Source organism: Gorilla gorilla, chromosome 1, assembly GCF_029281585.2.
Source record: "Gorilla gorilla gorilla isolate KB3781 chromosome 1, NHGRI_mGorGor1-v2.1_pri, whole genome shotgun sequence".
NCBI lineage: Eukaryota > Metazoa > Chordata > Mammalia > Primates > Hominidae > Gorilla > Gorilla gorilla.
This window is the reverse complement of record NC_073224.2, coordinates 187,170,662-187,190,208: the sequence shown is the minus strand read 5'-3', so window position 1 is coordinate 187,190,208 and position 19,547 is coordinate 187,170,662. Positions and strand designations below refer to the sequence as shown.

The following is a 19,547-nucleotide window of genomic DNA, read 5'->3' as shown; positions in this document are numbered from 1 at the left end:
TATTTTCCAAACTCTTCTTTCTTTACAAAATGTTGTCAGAATTAATATTATGGCATCATCTCTAAAACACTAAGTGTAATTGTTACTCTCTACCAGTTAAGAGGAATTTTCCCTTGCCTTTTCACATATTTAAGTTGTAGCATCAGTTCCTAGCTGGAACTCTGAAATTGTGCCTGGGCCTCCACGATTAATTCATGAAACCCTTTTTGTGTTTTCAGGTTTGAAGCAGCCAAGCTTGTCATGCAGTGGCTCTGCAACCATGAGGATCAAAACATGCAAAGGATGGCAGTTGCTATCATTTCCATCCTGGCTGCCAAGGTACCTGAACTCTTGCTGAATAATTTTCTGTAGGCAGCTGTTTCTCACTACATTTACTGTTTCCCCCCAAAATCTGTGTGCCAGAAACATTAGTAAATCTCTCTGCCAGCCTGCTTATTCAAGCTACATTCGATATTGCAGAATTTGGCTGGGCACAGTGATTCACACCCGTAATCCCAGCACTTTGGGAGGCCGAGGCAGGCCTCCCAAAAACAGATACGCAGCAGAATTCCAAGTTGATCAGAGATTTTAGTCTCACCTTTGGAGTGAGGTACAGTGAATGATATTAAACTCACATTAATGAGTTCTTGGACATTGAATTTGTTTTTTACTTGCTTGCAGCTTTCTACAGAACAAACTGCACAGCTTGGTACTGAGCTCTTCATTGTCAGGGTAAGTCTATAATCTCCTCCATTCAGGCCACTAGATAGTCATGTTTATTGTTTTCAGGCAGTATTGTATATTTTCTGACATTTTATATATATATAATTATAATATATATAATTATATATATTTATATAATTATTTATATATTATATATTATTTATATATTATATATAAATTATTTTTATATTATATATAAATAGATATAATATATATAAATTTATATATAATATATACTTATATATAAATATATATTTATATTATATATAAAATATAATATAAATATACATATAATATATATAATATATATTTATAATTATATATTATATGTAATACATAATAATATATGTAATATATATTTATAATATATATTATATGTAATACATAATAATATATATTATATATAATGCATAATATATATTATATATAATATATAAATATATATAATATAATATATATTATATATAATATATAAATATATATAATATAATATATAAATATATATTATATAAATATATATAATATATAAAAATATATAATATATAAATATATAATATATATTATATATAAATATATATAATATATAAATATATATAATATATATATAATATATAAAAAATATATATATATATTTTTTAGACAGAGTCTCGCACTGTTGCCCAGGCTGGGAGTGCAGTGGTACGATCTCGGCTCACTGAAAGCTCCGCTTCCTGGGTTCACGCCATTCTCCTGCCTCAGCCTCCTGAGTAGCTGGGACTACAGGCGCCCGCCACCATGCCCGGCTAATTTTTTTGTATTTTTAGTAGAGACGGGGTTTCACCATGTTAGCCAGGATGGTCTCGATCTCCTGACCTTGTGATCCGCCCGCCTCAGCCTCCCAAAGTGCTGGGATTACAGGCTTGAGCCACCGTGCCCGGCCAACATTTTATATTTTAATAAAAATTTTTTGTGGCTAGGCATGTGGTGACCCACACCTGTAATCCCAGCACTTTGGGAGGCCAAGGCAGGAGGGGATCACTTGAGGCCAGGAGTTCAAGAACAGTCTGGGCAATCTAATGGGACCCCTTCTCTACCAAAAAAAAAAAAAGTTGGACATTGTGGCACATGCCCGTGGTTCCAAGTACTCAAGAGGCTGAGGTGGGAGGATCACTTGAGCCCAGGAGGTCAAGGCTGCAGTGAGCCGTGATTATGTCACTGCACTCCAGCCTGGGTGATGGAGTGAGACCCTTTCTCAAAACAAACAACAAAAAATTTTTTTTTGGTTACTTGTAAAGAAGTGAATTTCTTTCTTTTCATATATGCAGCTTTACTCCTTAACAGAAATGGAAAAAGCCCTGACCTAGGAGTCAGATGACCTAGGATCTAGCTTGTAAACTCACTTTGTGAATTTGGGAAAATTACTTGAACCATTGGGGTCTACATAAGTATTAAGATCCTATCTAAGGCCAAGCACAGTGGTTATGCCGGTAATCCCAGCATTTTGGGAGGCCAAGGCAGGAGGGTTGCTTGAGCCCAGGAGTTCAAGACCAGCCTGGGCAATATGAGACCCCATCTATACAAATAACTTAAAAATTAGCCAGCCATGGTAGCACATGTCTGTGGTCCCAGCTACGCAAGAGGCTGAGGTGGAAGAATTGCTTAAGCCCAAGTGGTCAAAGTTGCAGTTAGCCGTGATGGCGCCACTGCACTCCAGCCTGGGTGACAGAACAAGACCCTGTCTCCAAAAATACAAAACACCTATCTAATTCTAAAACTGTGATTTTTGTTATTTATATAGAAAATGTAGAGACTCTGTTACAGGCGTAAGGTTGTGCTGTATGCTTTGGGAAAGCAGATACACGATTTTGCTTGGTTACAATCAGTTGAGGAAATAAGACTAGTAAACCACGAAAACTTTAAAAAGCTTTAAAGGGAGTAGATATAAACAATGTCTTAGGGAAGACTTAGAGGCAAAAAGTATATTTAAACATGCCTGTTAAAATCCTGGCATGAGGTGTTTGAATAGTAATACTACATGGAAAAGTCAAATAAGAGACTCCCTTTTTCCATGACATAAATTATGTATGTAATGAGAAAGTAAACCATTCATTTGATAAATATGTATAAAGTACCCATGATATCAAATGAATGATACTTGCTACCTTACTAGATGTTAGGGAATTTACACTGAATTATAATTATGTAATTATAATTCACACTGAGTTGTATCTATAAATTCTACCCATAACAGTGCAATAGAAAAAAAATAGCTATGTAGATATGGTTGTAACAAAATCTAAAAACTATAATAATAGAGATAAGAACGAAAAAAATACGCCGGGCATGGTGGGTCACACCTGTAATGCCAGCGATCTGGGAGGCTGAGGTGGGTGAATCACAAGGTCAGGAGATCGAGACCATCCTGGCTAACGCAGTGAAACCCCGTCTCTACTAAAAATACAAAAAATTAGCCGGGTGTGGTGGTGGGCGCCTGTAGTCCCAGCTACTCGGGAGGCTGAGGCAGGAGAATGATGTGAACCCAGGAGGTGGAGCTTCCAATGAGCCGAGATAATGCCACTGCACTCCAGCCTGGTCGACAGAGCGAGACTCCGTCTCAAAAAAAAAAAAAAGAAAGAAAGAAAAAAATAGCTGGGCACAGTGGCCCACGCCTGTAATTTGGGAGGTTGAGGTGGGCAGATCACGAGGTCAGGAGTTCGACACCAGCCTCATGGTGTCGAACATGGTGAAACCCCATCTCTACTTAAAAATACAAAAATTAGCCAGGTGTGGTGGTACGCATCTGTAATCCCAGCCACTCAAGAGGCTAAGGCAGGAGAATCGCTTGAATTGGGAAGGTGGAGGTTGCAGTGAGCCAAGACTGGGCCATTGCACTCCAGCCTGGGCAAGAGAGTGAGACTCCGTCTCAAAAAAAAAAAGAAAAAGGAAAAAAATAATGTTATAAAGAGAGAGAAGGCTATTCGGGAATAATGAAAAGGGTAGGAATTCTGGAGTTGACATATCTGGATTTATTTTCAGTTATGTCTCTTACTAGCCATGTATTTTGGGCAAATCACAATTTTCTTTGGGGTGATAAAAAGTACTTAATACAGTTATTATGAAGATTAAATGAAAAGAAAAGCTCATGCTTGTAATCCCAGAACTTTGGGAGGCTGAGGTGGGAGGATCACTTAAAGCCAGGAGTTTGAGACCAGCATGGTCAACATAGCAAGATTCTGGCTCTAATAAAAAAAAAAAAAATTAGCTGGGCTTGGTGACATGCACCTGTAGTCTCAGCTACTCAGGAGGTTGAAGCAAGAGGATCGCTTGAGCTTGGGAGTTCGAGTCTACAGTGAACTATAATTGTGTCACTGCACTCCAGCCTGAGTGATAGAGTGAGATTCCATGTCAAAAAAAAAAAAGAAAAATGATTAACTGAGGTAGTATATGCTAAGTACGTAACACTGAATATAATATACATTAGATAAGTAGAAAAAGATGCTTATTTTGTTTATTTTACTATTTTCAGGGGTGACAGTTTTAAAAAATGACCTCTTATTGCTATATATGTCTCTCAGTAATTTTGGTATCTTCAAAGATTTTTTAGGAAATCTACTCATATGCTTTGGGAGGAAATCGAGCTTAAAGAAGGAATTAGTAGCCTGGGCACAGTGGCTCATGCCTGTAATCCTAGCACTTTGGGAGGCCGGGGTGGGTGGATTACCTGAGATCAGGAGTTCGAGACCAGTGTGGCCAACATGGTGAAACGCTATCTCTACTAAAAATACAAAAATTAGCCAGATGTGGTGGCATGCGCCTGTAATCCCAGCTACTTGGGAGGCTGAGACAGAGAATCACTTGAACCCCGGGGGGGTGGAGGTCGCAGTGAGCTGAGATTGCGCCACTTCACTCCAGCCTGGGCAAAACAGCAAGACTCTGTCCCAAAAAAATTAAAAAAAAGGAATTAGTAATAGTAGTGATACCTAACTATACCTACATGTTTATGTTTCTTCAGTTTTTTTTCCTGAATTGTGTATAGCCACTAGTATTATGTTCATTAATGTTTTCTTATATCTGTTTTAACAGAGCTTCCTTTTTTACCTCCAAAAGTATAATCTAAAAATTGAATTATGGATGCCTTATGTAGTTTTAAAACCACTTACTTTTCAAACATAAATTTTTTAGGGTAAAGCTATGATAGAACTAATTTACACCTGGAATTTCAAAGCTATTATCTTCTTGTTTTTTTGAAAGGGAGGAAGGGGAAAAGGAAATAAAAAGGGAAGGGGAAAGGGGGAAAAATAAGAAAAAGGAAGACAGAGGTACTGCAGCATCTGCTCTCAGGGAAGGCTGAGGAGGGAGGGGCTATTATCTTATTTATAGTCAACATAGACTTTAATTCTTTTATTGTATGTAGTTTTTCCTTTCTTTTTCTTCTTAAGGAAAACTTGGAGTTGGATAGATTAGGTCTTCCTATTCTTACTTTCTCTGACTAAATTGACTACGAAGAAATTAGTTAATATTTCTCAGACTCAATTTTCTCTCCTAAAAAATGGGAATAACAGTACTACGATATAGAATATAATTTGCTAATCCTTAATAAATGTTAGCTTCATTTGCCCTTCTCTTCCTTTGCCTTTTTAATTCTAGAATCTAAAATAAGTATATGCTGTGACTGAATGAGTAAGATAGTTAACCGAAGTTTTAATCATTTTGCCTATGTTATTTATGGGTGATTACATTATAGGTATGATCAGAATAATATAGAAGTATTTATGAAAATCTTATACATTTTTCTTGAAGAAAAGTTCAGTCCAAGGGGCTGTTTGTTGTAAGTACCTTTACAGGAAATGCTTTAAGCCATGAGACTAATCCTCATGGACTTGGGGTTATTAATCACCATAAATTGTAATAACAGTTCAAAAATGAAAACTTATTTCTGTTGTTTTTTTTTTTCAGCAACTTCTTCAAATAGTGAAGCAGAAAACCAATCAAAATTCAGTGGACACTACATTGAAATTTACTTTGAGTGCACTTTGGAACCTCACAGATGAATCGCCAACCACTTGTAGACACTTTATTGAAAACCAAGGGTTAGAACTCTTCATGAGGGTTCTAGAGGTTAGAATGGGAATTTAGCTTACAGTTTTGATATTTATTAATTTATTTACTTTAGCATTTATTTTATATTTGGTTCTTTAGGTAATTATAGGTTTCTTTTTCTTTTTACAGTCTTTCCCAACTGAGTCATCCATTCAGCAGAAAGTTCTAGGACTTTTGGTAAGATATAAGCACTTCCTGCTAAGTTCCAAGCTGTATTTATTTTCTGTCTGAAGTAACACATTGAAAGTTGCAGCTCTGCAGTGGCAGTATCATAGCCCCTTATCTAAGGCACGATCATTGCTAATTGAGAACTATTCCCAATACCTCGCCATGATGACTTGAAATATGGTCTGCAATAGCAATTTCTTTCTTTCTCTCTTTTTTTTTTTTTTTTTTTTTGAGACAGGGTCTCACTTTGTTGCCCAGGCTGGAGTGCAGTGGTGTGATCACAGCTCACTGCAGCCTTGACCTCCTGCTGAGCTCAAGCAATTCCCCCAACTCAGTCTCCCTAGTAGGTGGGACTATAGGTGTGCACCACAATGCCCAGCTAATTTTTGTATTTTTTGTAGAGATGGGGTTTTGCCATGTTGCCCAGGATGGTCTCAAACTCCTGAGCTCAAGCAATCCTCCTACCTCGGCCTCCCAAAGTGCTGGGATTATAGGCATGAGCTGCCCAGTCAGCAGTGGCAATTTTTGACAATTTCTAGGCGAATGAACAAAAAAAGAAAGAGAGAGAGAAAGAAAGAAAGTTGCTGCTATGATACTTGTAACAATGACATTGGAAAATAAATATTATTAAATTTAAAAAGACTATAAAAATATATCACGAGGTCAGGAGATCACGACCATCCTGGCTAACACAGTGAAACCCTGTCTCTACTAAAAATACAAAAAATTAGCTGGGTGCGGTGGCACGTGCCTGTAGTCCTAGTTACTCCGGAGGCTGAGGCAGGAGAATTGCTTGAACCCAGGAGGTGGAGGTTGCAGTGAGCCAAGATCACACCACTGCACTCCAGCCTGGGCAACAGAGCAAGACTCCATCTCAAAAAAAACCCTACAACTTTATTTTTTTTTTTATTTTTTATTTTTTTATTTTTGCCACTGTGTATATATATATATATATTGGCCCAGTGCGGTGGCTCACGCCTGTAATCCCAATACTTTGAGAGGCCTAGGTGGGCAAATAACCTGAGGTCAGGAGTTCATGAACAGCCTGGCCAACATGGTGAAACCCCATCTCTACTGAAAATACAAAAATTAGCCAGGCGTGGTGGCAGGTGCCTGTAATCCCATCTACTTGGGAGGCTGAGGCAGGAGAATTGCTTGAACCTGGGAGGCGGAGGTTGCAGTGAGCTGAGACCACGCCATTGCACTCCAGCCTGGACAATAAGAGCGAAACTCCATCTCAAAAGAAAAAAAAAACCACAACACATATATGTGTGTGTGTGTATATATATGTTTATATATAAAGATTTTTGCCACATTAAAAGGAAAAATATAATACGCATATGCTTCTTTATATTTTTTGGTATTGTACAAAGTTTCACATTTTACTTTTTTAAATTTATTTTTGAGACAGAGTCTGTCACTCTGTTGCCCATTGTGCAGTGCAGTGGCACAATCACGGCTCACTGCAGCCTTGACCTGCCAGACTCAAGCAATCTTCTCACCTTAGCCTCCAGAGTAGCTAAGACTATAGGCATGTGCCACCATGCCCAGCTTATTTGTTTATTTATTTTTGTAGATTTGCAGTCTCGCCATGTTGTCCAGGCTGGTCTCAAATTCCTGGGCTCAAGCAGTCTTCCTGCCTTGGCCTCCCAAAGTGCTGGGATTACAGGCATGAGCCACCACACCTGGCCTTGTGTTTTACTTTTATAATTGGTAAAACAGATCTCATTAAAAAATGTTATCAGGCTGGACACAGTGACTCATGCCTGTAATCCCAACACTTTGGAAGGATGAGGTGAGAGAATTGCTTGAGCCTAGGAGTTTGAGACCAGCCTGGGCAACGAAGCACAACCCCATCTCTACAAAAAGTGAAATAAGAAAATTAGCTGAACATGGTGACGTGTACCTGTAGTCCCAGCTAGTGGGGAGGCTCAGGCAGGAGGATCACTTGACCCTAGGAGTTTGAGGGCTGCAGTGAGCTGTGCTCATCCTACTGCACTCCAGCCTGGGTGACAGAGTGAGACCCAGTCTCTTAAAGAAAAAAAAGTCATTAACCTACAAGTGTTCTTAGATTCTGTGTTTGATAGTTAATGATTACTACTTAAAGACTGCTTATGAAGGCCGGGCATAGTGGCTCATGCCTGTAATCCCAGCACTTTGGGAGGGTGAGGCAGGCGGGTCACCTGAGGTCAGGAGTTTGAGACCAGCCTGCCCAACATAGTGAAACCCCATGTCTATTAAAAATACAAAAGTTAGCCAGGTGTGCTGGTACATGCCTATAATCCTAGCTACTCAGGAGGCTGAGGCATGAGAATCGCCTGAACCTGGGAGGTGGAGGTTGCTGTGAGCCGAGATTGCACCATTGCACTCTAGCCTGGGCAACAGGGTGAGACTCTCAAAAAAAAAAAAAAACAAAAAACAAAAGCCTGCTTACAAATCACATATTTCTTAACATATTGGATATGGATTAAAGTAAGCCCTCTAGGATTTTGAGACAAAGGTAAAGATCAAATGTTTTATCAGCTTAATTGCTGTAACAGGCAAAGTGTCTATGTGGCAAAAGCCATTTTATTTTATTTTTTATTTTTGAAAAAAATATTGGTCAGGTGCGGTGGCTCACGCCTGTAATCCCAGCACTTTGGGAGGCTGAGACGGGCAGATCACCTGAGGTCGGGAGTTCGAGACCAGCCTGACCAACATGGAGAAGTCTCGTTTCTACTAAAAATACAAAATTAGCCGGGCATGGTGGCGCATGTCTGTAATCCCAGCTACTCGAGAGGCTGAGGCAGGAGAATCACTTGAACCCGGGAGGCGGGGGTTGCTGTGAGCCGAGATCGCACCATTGCACTCCAGCCTGGGCAACAAGAGCAAAACTCTGTCTCAAAAAAAAAAAAAAAAAATATGGAACACTTTGCACATTTACATGTATCCCTGCACAGGGGCCATGCTAATCTTCACTGTACCGTTCCAATTTTAGTATATATGCTGTCAAGTGAGCACAAAAAAGCAGACCTCTGCTCTCAAGGAATTAGATTATGGGAGGCATAGATTAGTGAGTTAAAAAATGTAAATTGGAGCTTGTTTTCCACATGCAAGCAGTGAGGAGATGGATTTTTAGGAAAGCTGAGGACTGCCATTTAAGGAAGACCTATCTGTTGTTGTAGCCTTTATTATATAAGGTAGAAAATGGAAAACAACCTAAATGTCCAGTAATAGAGGAATTATTAAATAAATTACAGCATTTGATTGTTTTATTCAGGGTTAATATGATTATTTGATACAGAAGTTGGCTCAGGTCATCTGAAATGGAAAGGTGAAATTTATTTTAAATATTTGTGGGTCGGGTGCAGTGGCTCATGCCTGTAATCCCAGCACTTTGGGAGGCTGAGGTGGGTGGATCACGTGCGGTCAGGAGTTCAAGACCAGCCTAGCCAACATGGTGAAACCCCGTTTCCACTGAAAATACAAAAATTAGCCAGGCGTGGTGGCCCATGCCTGTCCCAGCTACTCGGAAAGCTGAGGCAGGAGAATTGCTTGAACCTGGGAGGCAGAGGCTGCAGTGAACCAAGATCACGACGCCACTGCACTCCAAGCCTGGGCAACAGAGCAAAACTCTGTCTCAAAAAACAAAAACAAAACAAAACAAAACAAAACAAAAAAGACTTCATCTCAAAAAAAAACCTATATATTTTTTTAAATTTCCAAAGGAATACATGTTGTTATAACTAGCGAAACAGTGCAAAACTGTATTTAACATCCTTAAGGCTCTGTCTCCAACCTTTCGTCATTTTTATCTCCATGAAGTTATTAATGTTAATATAACTTTATATGTTTCCTTCCATATTTTTCTGTTACCTTGTGATTAAATTTTTTCAATAATTTAATTTGAGATATTTATTCTAATTTAATTATTTATGGTCGGAGAATATGCTTTGTTTGGTTTGAGTCCTTCTGAATTTATTGAGACTTGTGAATGGCCAAGGATATGGTCTATTTTGGTAAATATTCCATGTACACTTGAGAGGAATGTGTATTGTCTTATTATTGGGTATAGTGTTCTATAAATGACAATCAGGTCACTGATTGTTAACTAGCTTGATTAATTAACACTAATTAATAATTAGATTGTACAGTGTCACAGTTGATACTGTACAATTCTACCACATCCTTTCTAATTTTCTGCCTACCTGTTCTATCAATTATTGACAAAGGAGTTTTGAAATCTCTGACTGTAATTGTAGATGTATGTTTCTCCTTACAGTTCTATCAGCTTTTTCTTCATGTATTTTGAAACTCTATTATTAGATGTATAAACATTTAGAATTATGTCCTCCTGTTTAATGGACTCTTTTACCATTACCAAATGACTTTCTTTACCCCTGCTAATATCCTCTACTTTGAAGTCTGCTTTGATACTGATATAGCCATTTGTACTTTCTTTTGACTAGTGTTAGCATAGTATTTCTTGTTTTATCCTTTTACTTTTAACCTATATTTGTCTTTATATTTAAAATGTATTTCTTGTAGATAGCATATACCTTGCATCCTGCTTTTTCATCGAGTTTGAAAATATCTGTTTTTTATTTGGGGTATTTGGATTATTTACATTTCCTGTGATTTTTAAATTTTTTTAAATAATAAAAAATAATAATTGTGTATGTGGAGTACAATGTAATTTTTTTTTTTTGAGACAGAGTCTTGCTCTGTTGCCCAGGCTAGAGTGCAGTGGTGTGATCTCAGCTCACTGCAACCTCCACCTCCTGGGTTCAAGCGATTCTCCTGCCTCAGCCTCCCCAGTAGCTGGGATTACAGGCGCCTGCCTCTGTGTCTGGCAAATTTTTGTATTTTTAGTAGAGATGGAGTTTTGCCATGTTGGCCAGGGTGGTCTCAAACTCCTGACCTCATGATCTGCCCGCCTCAGCCTCCCAAAGTGCTGGGATTACAGGCTCACGTGAGCCACCGCGCCCAGCCTTTTTTTTTTAAGTAGAGACTGGGTTTCACCATGTTGTCCAGGCTGATCACGAACTTCTGACCTCAAGTGATCCACCAGCCTCGGCCTCCCAAAGTGCTGGGATTACAGGCGTGAGGCACCATCCCAGCCCAATGTGATGTTGTGATGTGTGTGTTTAATCACTGTGGAATGATTAAATCAAGCTAATTAACATATCCATGACCTTACATACTTACTGTTTTTTGTAGTGAGAGCATTTAAAATTTACTCTTGGCTGGGTGCAGTGGCTCACACCTATAATCCCTAAATTAATAATAATGTATAGTTCAGAATTGCTGAGAGTACTTTTTTTTTTTTTTTTTTTTTTTTGGAGACAGGTTCTCACTCTGTCACCCAGGCTGGAGTGCAGTGGCATGATCTCAGCTCACTGCAGCCTCGACCTCCTGGGCTAAAGCAATTCCCCAACCTCAACTTCCTGAGTAGTTGGAACTATAGGCGCACACTACCATGCCCGACTAATTTTTAAATTTTTGTATTTTTGTAGAGATGGGTTTTCGCCATGTTGCCCAGGCTGGTCTTGAACTCCTGAACTCAAGTGATCCACCCACCTTGGCCTCCCAAAGTGTTGGGATTATAGGTGTGCACCACCATAGCCTGGTGTCATTTTTCTTCAACCTAAAAGACATCCTTTAACATTTCTTACAGTGTGGATCTGCTGATGATGAATTCTTCAGCTTTTGTCTGACTGAAAACATCTTTGCTTAACCTTTGTTTTTGAAAGATACTTTTACCAGGTATATAATTCTAAATTGACATTTCTTTAAAGATACTGATTAGCTTTTTTCTGACTTCTTTCTAATGAAAAATCTGGTGTCATCATTATCTTTGTACTTACGTATGTACACGTTCTTTTCCTCTGGCTACTTTTAAGATTTAAGATTAGTTGGCCGGACACGGTGGCTCACGTGTGGAATCCCAGCACTTTGGGAGGCCAAGGCGGGTGGATCACCTAAGGTCAGGAGTTCGAGACCAGCCTGGCCAACATGGCGAAACCCCATCTCTTCTAAAAATAAGAGAAATTAGCTGGGTGTGGTGGCAGGTGCCTGTAACCCCAGCTACTCGGGAGGCTGAGACAGGAGAATCGCTTGAACCCAGGAGACGGAGGTTGCAGTGAGCCGAGATCACACCATTGCACTCCAGCCTGGGCAACAAGAGCGAAACTCCATCTCAAAAAAAGAAAAAAAAGATTTAAGATTAGTAACAATTTTGAATATTTGATTATATGTGTCTTGATGTAATTAACTTCATGTTTCCTATATTTGGGATTTATTGAGCTTCTCAGATATATAGGTCTATAGTTTTCATCAAGTTTGGAAAGTTTTTAGCCATTATTTCTTTTTAAAATTTTTTTGTACAGGTGGGATTTTGCTGTATTGTCCAGGCTGGTCTCAAACTCCTGGCCTCAAATGATTCTCCCACCTTGCCCTCCCAAAGTGCTGGGCTTACAGGAGTAAGCCACTGTGACCTGCCCATTTCCCTAAAATAAATTTTGCAGCCCTTCTCCCCACATTGGAGTCCTTTGGAGACACTAATTTGCACGTTAAGCTGCTTGACATTGTCCCACATGTTACTGATGCTCGTTAATGTTTTTGTTCTTTTGTATTCTGTGTGTTTCAGTTTGGATAGTTTCCCTTGCTATGCCTTCAGTTCAATATTTTTTTCATCTGCAATATCTAATCTGCTACAATGCCATCTAGTAGATTTTTTCATCTTAGACATTGTCATTTTCATCTCTACAAGTTCAATTTAGGTGTTTTTTGTATCTTCCATGTTACTACTTTTTGAATATATGAAATAAAATTTTAATAACTCTTTTAATATCCTAATCGGCTAGTTTTATTTAGTATCTGTGTCAGTTCAGGGTCAATTTCAAGTGATTATTCTCCTCATTATGAATTATGTTTTCCTGATACTTGGCATGCTTAGGTTTTAATTTACTTTTTAAAAAATTTATTATTTTTTAAATTGTGGTAAACAACGTAAAATTTACCATCTTAACCATTTTTAAGTGTATTGTTCAGTGGTATTAAATACTTTTATAATGTTGTAGAACCATCACTACCACTCATCTCTGTAACTGTTTTCATCTTGTAAAACTGAACATCTGTAACCATTAAACAATACTATTCCATTCCCCCATTCTGCAGCCCCTGGTAACCACCATTCTATTTTCTGTCTCTATGATTTTAACTCCTTAACTACTTCATGTAAGTGGAATCATACAGTATTTGTCTTGTAACTAGCTTACTTCACTTACAATATTGTCCTCATGGTTCATTCATGTTGTAGTGTATGTCAGAATTTCCTTCCTTTTTAAGGCTGAATAATATTTCATTGTATGTATAGACCACATTTTCCTTATCCATCCATTTGTTGGACACTTGGGTTGCTTCCTTGGTTTTGCTATTGTGAATAATGCTTCTATGAAGATGAGTGTACAAATGTCTCACCACAACCTCCGCCTCCCAGGTTCAAGCAATTCTTCTGCCTCAGCCTTCCTGAGTAGCTGGGATTATAATCCCTATAGGCATGCACCACCCCGCCTGGTTAATTTTGTATTTTTAGTAGAGACGGGGTTTCTCCATGTTGGTCAGGCTGGTCTCAAACTCCCCTCAGGTGATCCGCTTGCCTCTGCCTCCCAAAGTGCTGGATTATAGGTGTGAACCACTGCGCCCAGCCACAAATTTCTCTTTTAAGACTCTACTTTGAATTTTGTGGGGTATAGTTCCAGAAATAGAATTACTGTATCGTGATAATTCTATTTTTAAATTTTGAGAAACTACCGTACTGTTTTCCACAACAGCTCTACTGTTTTACATTCCCACCAACAGTGTCCAAGGGTTCCAATTTCTCCACATTCTCACCGCTTGTTATTTTCCATTTTTTTTAATAGTAGCCATTCTAATGGGTCTGAGATAGTATCTTGTAGTTTTTGTTTGCATTTCTCTGATGATAAGTGGTGTTGAGTATATTTGTATGGGTTTATTGGCCATTTGTATGTCTTCTTCGGAGAAATATCTATTCAATTCCTTTGCCCATTTTTAAATTGGGTTGTTTGTGTTTTTGTTGTTGTATTTTAGGAGTTCTCTATATATTCTGGATATTAATCCCTTATCAGATATATGTCTTGCAAATGTTTTCTCCCATTCTGCTTGGTAGTTTTTGATTGAATGCCAGACATTGTGAATTTTTACCTTCTTGGTTGCTGAATATTTTTGTTTTTCTATGAATATTCTTGAACTTTGTTCTGGGATGCAGTTAACTTACTTTTAAACATTTTGATCACTTTGATCACTTGCTTTTTATGATTTATTAGGAGGTTCCAGAGCAGTGGTCAGGCTATGGCTAATTATTCTCTGCTACTGAAACAAGACCTTCCTGAGGACTCTACCCAGTGCCTTGTGAATGAAAGGTTTTTCCATACTGGGTGATGAGAATATGTGAGAACATGCACTATTCTTGGCCCTCTGTGAGCACTATGCACTTTTCTCTAACTCTTTAGATGGTTCTTTTCCTGCCCTCATCTTCCTTGTGTTCATTTTATTATCATTACTCTGCTGAATAGAGTGGGACTCTACAGATGGCTGGACTCACTTTATGTGCAAATTCCCTTCTCCCTGGTGTTCTGTCCTGTGAGTTACCTTCATCTCTGTGGACTGTTCACCTCATCTCCTACTCCATTCAGTCTACTGAGCTCTGCTTCAGGTCTGTATCCCTGTGCTACAGCCTGGAAACTTTCAAGGCAATAGCTCACTTTGTTTTCCATCCAGTAAAGGACACTAAGAGTCGCTGTCCTTTATTGCTTGTGACCAGTATCTTGAGAATTGTTTTTCCATATTTATTTGGATTTTTTAGTTGTTTCAGGCAGATGTGTAAATCTTGTTTTTACTCCACCTTGGCCAGAAGCAGGAGTGCTCATCAATTCTCAATTTAAAAACAAGAAATTGGCTGGGCAGGGTGGCTCACACCTGTAATCCCAACACTTTAGGAGGCCAAGGCGGGCGGATCACCTGAGGTCAGGAGTTCAAGACCAGCCTGGCCAACATGGCGAAACCCTGTCTCTACTAAAAATACAAAAATTAGCTGGCCATGGTGGTGGCTGCCTGTAATCCCAACTACTCAGAGGCTGAGGCAGGAGAATCACTTGAATCAAGGAGGCGGAAGTTGCAGTGAGCTGAGATCCTGCCATTGCACTCCAGCCTGAGCGACCGAGCAAGGCTCCGTCTCAAAAAAAAAAAAGAGAGAGAGAAATTTATCTTTCATATTTACTCACATTTCTCATTCTATTCTTTTCTTACATTTATTATCCTATAGGTGTGCTATCAATGACTTCTCACTCATGTGTTGTTTACCTAACAGTTTTTTATTTTGCTTTGATTTTTTGAATGATAAATTTTTGGTTGGCTATTGAAGTCTAAGTGGTCAATTTTTTTCTGTTGAATCTTTGGGTTTATAATTTTTATCACATTTTGCAAAAATTTGGCCATTATTTCTGCAAATACCTTTTTTCATACCCTCTCTAATCTCTGCTTCTTCTATGACTTCAGTTATAAGCATGTTAGACTTCTCGACATTATCCCACAGGTCCCAGAACTCCACTATTGGCTTTTTTCCCCAGTCTGATTTTTTCTTCTGTGCCTTGATTTGGATGGTTTCTATTTCTTTGTGTGTGTGTGAATAGAGACAGGGTCTCCCTATGTTGCCCAGGTTGGTTTTGAACTCCTGGCCTGAAGTGATCCTCCCACCTCAGCCTCCTGTGCTGGGATTACAGGTGTAAATCAGCATGCCCTGCCATGGATGCTTTTTCTCTGTTGTTTAGTCCACTGATTGTTTTTCCGGAAGCATCTCATCTGCTGTTAATCTCATCCAATATATTTTGCTTTTCAGATACTTAGTTTTTGTTTTTTTTTAATTTCTATAATTTACATTTAGGTTGGCCAGGCGCGGTGGCTCACACCTGTAATCCCAGCACTTTGGGAGGCCAAGGCGGGCGGATCATGAGGTCAGGAAATCGAGACCATCCTGGCTAACATGGTGAAACCCTGTCTCTACTAAAAATACAAAAAAATTAGCCAGGCATGGTAGTGGGTGCCTGTAGCCCCAGGTACTCGGGAGGCTGAGGCGGGAGAATGGTGTGAACCCGGGAGGCGGAGCTTGCAGTGAGCCGAGATCGTGCCACTGCACTCCAGCCTGGGCGAGAGCGAGACTCTGGCTAAAAAAAAAAAAAAAAAATTTACATTTAGGTCTTTCTTTTCTTTTTTTTTTTTTTGAGGCGGAGTCTCGCTCTGTCGCCCAGGCTGGAGTGCAGTGGCGCGATCTCGGCTCACTGCAAGCTCCGCCTCCTGGGTTCACGCCATTCTCCTGCCTCAGCCTCCCGAGTAGCTGGGACTACAGGCGCCCGCCACCACGCCCGGCTAATTTTTAGTATTTTTAGTAGAGACGGGGTTTCACCGTGTTAGCCAGGATGGTCTCGATCTCCTGACCTCGTGATCCACCCGCCTCGGCCTCCCAAAGTGCTGGGATTACAGGCGTGAGCCACCGCGCCCGGCCTAGGTCTTTCTTATATCTTCATTTTCTCCCTTCATGTTTATGTCTGAATTATATTTATAATATTTATAATAGCTGCTTTAAGTCCTTGTCTGCTAATTCTATTATCTCTGTTATTTTTTAGTCCATTTCTGTGGATTGATTTTTCTCCTGGTTATGAATCATATTTTTCTGCCCCTTTGTATGCCTGGTAATTTTTTTATTGGATGCCGGTCCTTGTGAAATGTAACTTGGTGATTGCTAGGTTTTATTATTTTTCTCTAAAGAGTCTTATACTTTGTTCTTGCATGCAGTTACTTGCAGATCAAGTTGCTCTTCTTGAAGCTTGTTTATGTGTTATTTTATTTTATTTTATTATTATTATTATTATTTTGTGAGACGGAGTCTCGCTCTGTTGCCCAGGCTGGAGTGCAGTGACACAATTTCCACTCACTGCAGCCTCCACCTCCCAGGTTCAAGCAATTCTCCTGCCTCAGCCTCCCGAGTAGCTGGGATTACAGGCACATGACACCACGCCCAGCTAATTTTTCTATTTTTTTAGTAGAGATGGGGTTTCTCCATGTTGGCCAGGCTGGTCTCGAACTCCTGACCTCAGGTGATCTGCCTGCCTCAGCCTCCCAAAGTGATGGGATTACAGGCGTGAACCACTGTGCTTGGCTGTTTTTTGGTTTGTTTGTTTATTTGTTTGTTTGTTTGTTTTGAGATGGCATCTCTGTCTCCCAGGCTGGAGTGCAGTGGTGGGATCTCAGCTCACTGTAACCTCTGCCTCCTGGGTTTAAGTGACTCTCGTGCCTCAGCCTCCCAAGTAGCTGAGATTACAGGCGTGCACCACCACACCTGGCTAATTTTTGTGTATTTAGTAGAGACGGGCTTTCTCCATGTTGGCCAGGCTTGTCTTAAACTCCCAACCTCTCAGGTATGAGCCACCACACCCAGCCCTATTTATTTGTTTTGTTAGAGTGGCGTCTTATCAGACTTTACCCTACGGTTCATATATAATTTAGCCCTACTACTATCAAATACTTTGCTTATTATAAGGTCTCTTGAGTCTGGCTAGTGGAAATGTGAACTACTCCTATCCTTGTGTGACTTTGGGATTTATTCATATACTACTTTCTGGTAGTTCTTTCCCTAGCCTCCTGGAGTTTCACCCTTGTCATTACTGAGCCAGAGATTTGGGGTACAGGTCATGTGTGCTCTGTCTCTGAGTGTGGAGCTTTGTCCTTTCCAGCACTCTGTTCTACAGAGTTTTGCTGCTTGACCACCCTGAACTATGATCTCTGTTTCAACAAAACTGCTACTTTGTCTTTGGCTTACTCTTACCTTCATTGCAGTCTGTAAACTGCCCTCATTTGAATACTTTCTCTCAGGGAAATACTTTTCTTTCACCTTCCTGAATTGCCTGTTATCCAGGGCCTAAAAACAGTTATCTTAACCATTTACTATACATATTACATTAATTTTTATATTTTCTTTTTTTTTCCAGAACAATATAGCTGAAGTACAAGAATTACATTCTGAATTAATGTGGAAAGATTTTATAGACCACATCAGTAGTCTCCTACACAGTGTGGAAGTGGAAGTCAGTTACTTTGCAGCTGGAATTATTGCCCATTTAATATCAAGAGGTGAACAAGCTTGGACATTGAGTCGTAGCCAGAGGAATTCTCTGCTGGATGATTTGGTAGGGTCATTCCATACCAACAAAAGACATTCATAGTGGTTAAACTATCAAAGCCTCATAATGTAGTAAATAATGCAGTGCTAAATAAATATTGTAATCCTTTCTTCTGTGTCTTTTGTCTTCCAGCATTCAGCTATTTTGAAATGGCCAACTCCAGAGTGTGAGATGGTAGCATACAGGTAATTAGTATCATAATTAATAGTAAACCAGCAACCTAGTCTAGAGATCATTCCTAAGAGTCATTCCTACTAGATGCATAATTTTTCCCTCAGGCATCTCAGTATTGGTTATTTATTTATTTATTTATTTTGAGACAGAGTTTCACTCTGTCGCCACGGCTGGAGTGCAGTGCATGATCTTGGCTCACTGCAACCTCCACCTCCCAGGTTCAAGCAATTCCCCTGCCTCAGCCTCCCGAGTAGCTGGGATTATAGGCGCCCACTACCATGCCCGGCTAATTTTTGTATTTTTAGTAGAGACGAGGTTTCACCATGTTGGCCAGGCTGGTCTTGAACTCCTGACCTCAGGTGATCTGCCTGCCTGGGCCTCCCTAAAAGCTGGGATTACAGGCGTGAGCCACCACACCCAGCCAAAAGTATTGGCTTTAAAAGAAGCAAAGTATTTTGACTTTTTTCTACCACCTATCACTCTTCATGTTTCCTTCATTTCACATTTGTTGAAGACAAGTGCTAGGAATTTGTTCTATGCTCTTGAAATTCAAAGATGAACAAAGACATGGTGTCTGCACACAAGAATTTTATATCCTTGTGAGGGAGAGTGAATGTGGATCAGATAAAATACCGTTATGCCAAATGTCCATAGAATGTTATGAAATTAAAGGTGAAGCCCAGCAGGGTAGCACATACCTGTAGTCCTGGGAGGATCACTTGAGCCCAGGAGTTTGAGGCTGCAGTGAGTTATGATTGCATCACTGCATTCCAGCCTGAGTGACAGAGCAAGACTCCAAATGTAAACACACACACACACACACACACACAGACACACACACACACACACCTTTCAGAGGAAGTGAGTTGTGACCTGAGTGTTGAAAGATAAGGAGAGGCAGGAGATTTTTAGGAAGAAAAAGCATCGTATTAATGCAGGAAGGTCTAAAATAAAATGACACATTGAAGGAATTAGAAGTAGCACCAGATTCGGGCCGGGCATTGTGGCTCATGCCTGTAATCCCAGCACTTTGGGAGGCTGAAGTGGGTGGATCACTTCAATCCAGGAGTTCGAGACCAGCTTGGCCAACATGTTGAAACCCCTGTCTCTACTGAAAAAACAAAGTTAGTGGGGAATGGTGGTGCACACCTGTAATTCCAGCTAATTGGGAGGCTGAGGCATGAGAAT

General features: G+C 39.7%; 1 protein-coding gene, 1 non-coding gene and 1 pseudogene across 3 annotated transcripts in view; 2 read left to right on the top strand and 1 right to left on the bottom strand.

Moving 5' to 3' along the window:
- Positions 1-19,547, top strand: part of ZYG11B (zyg-11 family member B, cell cycle regulator) — a 101,098-nt gene that overhangs the window by 69,033 nt on the left and 12,518 nt on the right. For both annotated transcript variants that reach the window (XM_019018638.4, XM_063698585.1), the window contains exons 7-12: positions 219-318; positions 661-711; positions 5,638-5,799; positions 5,911-5,958; positions 17,994-18,191; positions 18,318-18,370. In XM_019018638.4, the coding sequence (XP_018874183.1) occupies positions 219-318; positions 661-711; positions 5,638-5,799; positions 5,911-5,958; positions 17,994-18,191; positions 18,318-18,370 (612 nt within the window). The remainder of the gene's footprint in view (positions 1-218; positions 319-660; positions 712-5,637; positions 5,800-5,910; positions 5,959-17,993; positions 18,192-18,317; positions 18,371-19,547) is intronic.
- Positions 6,033-6,184, top strand: LOC115932090 (uncharacterized; annotated as a pseudogene).
- Positions 8,845-8,949, bottom strand: LOC115932195 (U6 spliceosomal RNA). Its single transcript, XR_004068517.1, has one exon. It is a non-coding gene; the product is annotated as a U6 spliceosomal RNA (small nuclear RNA).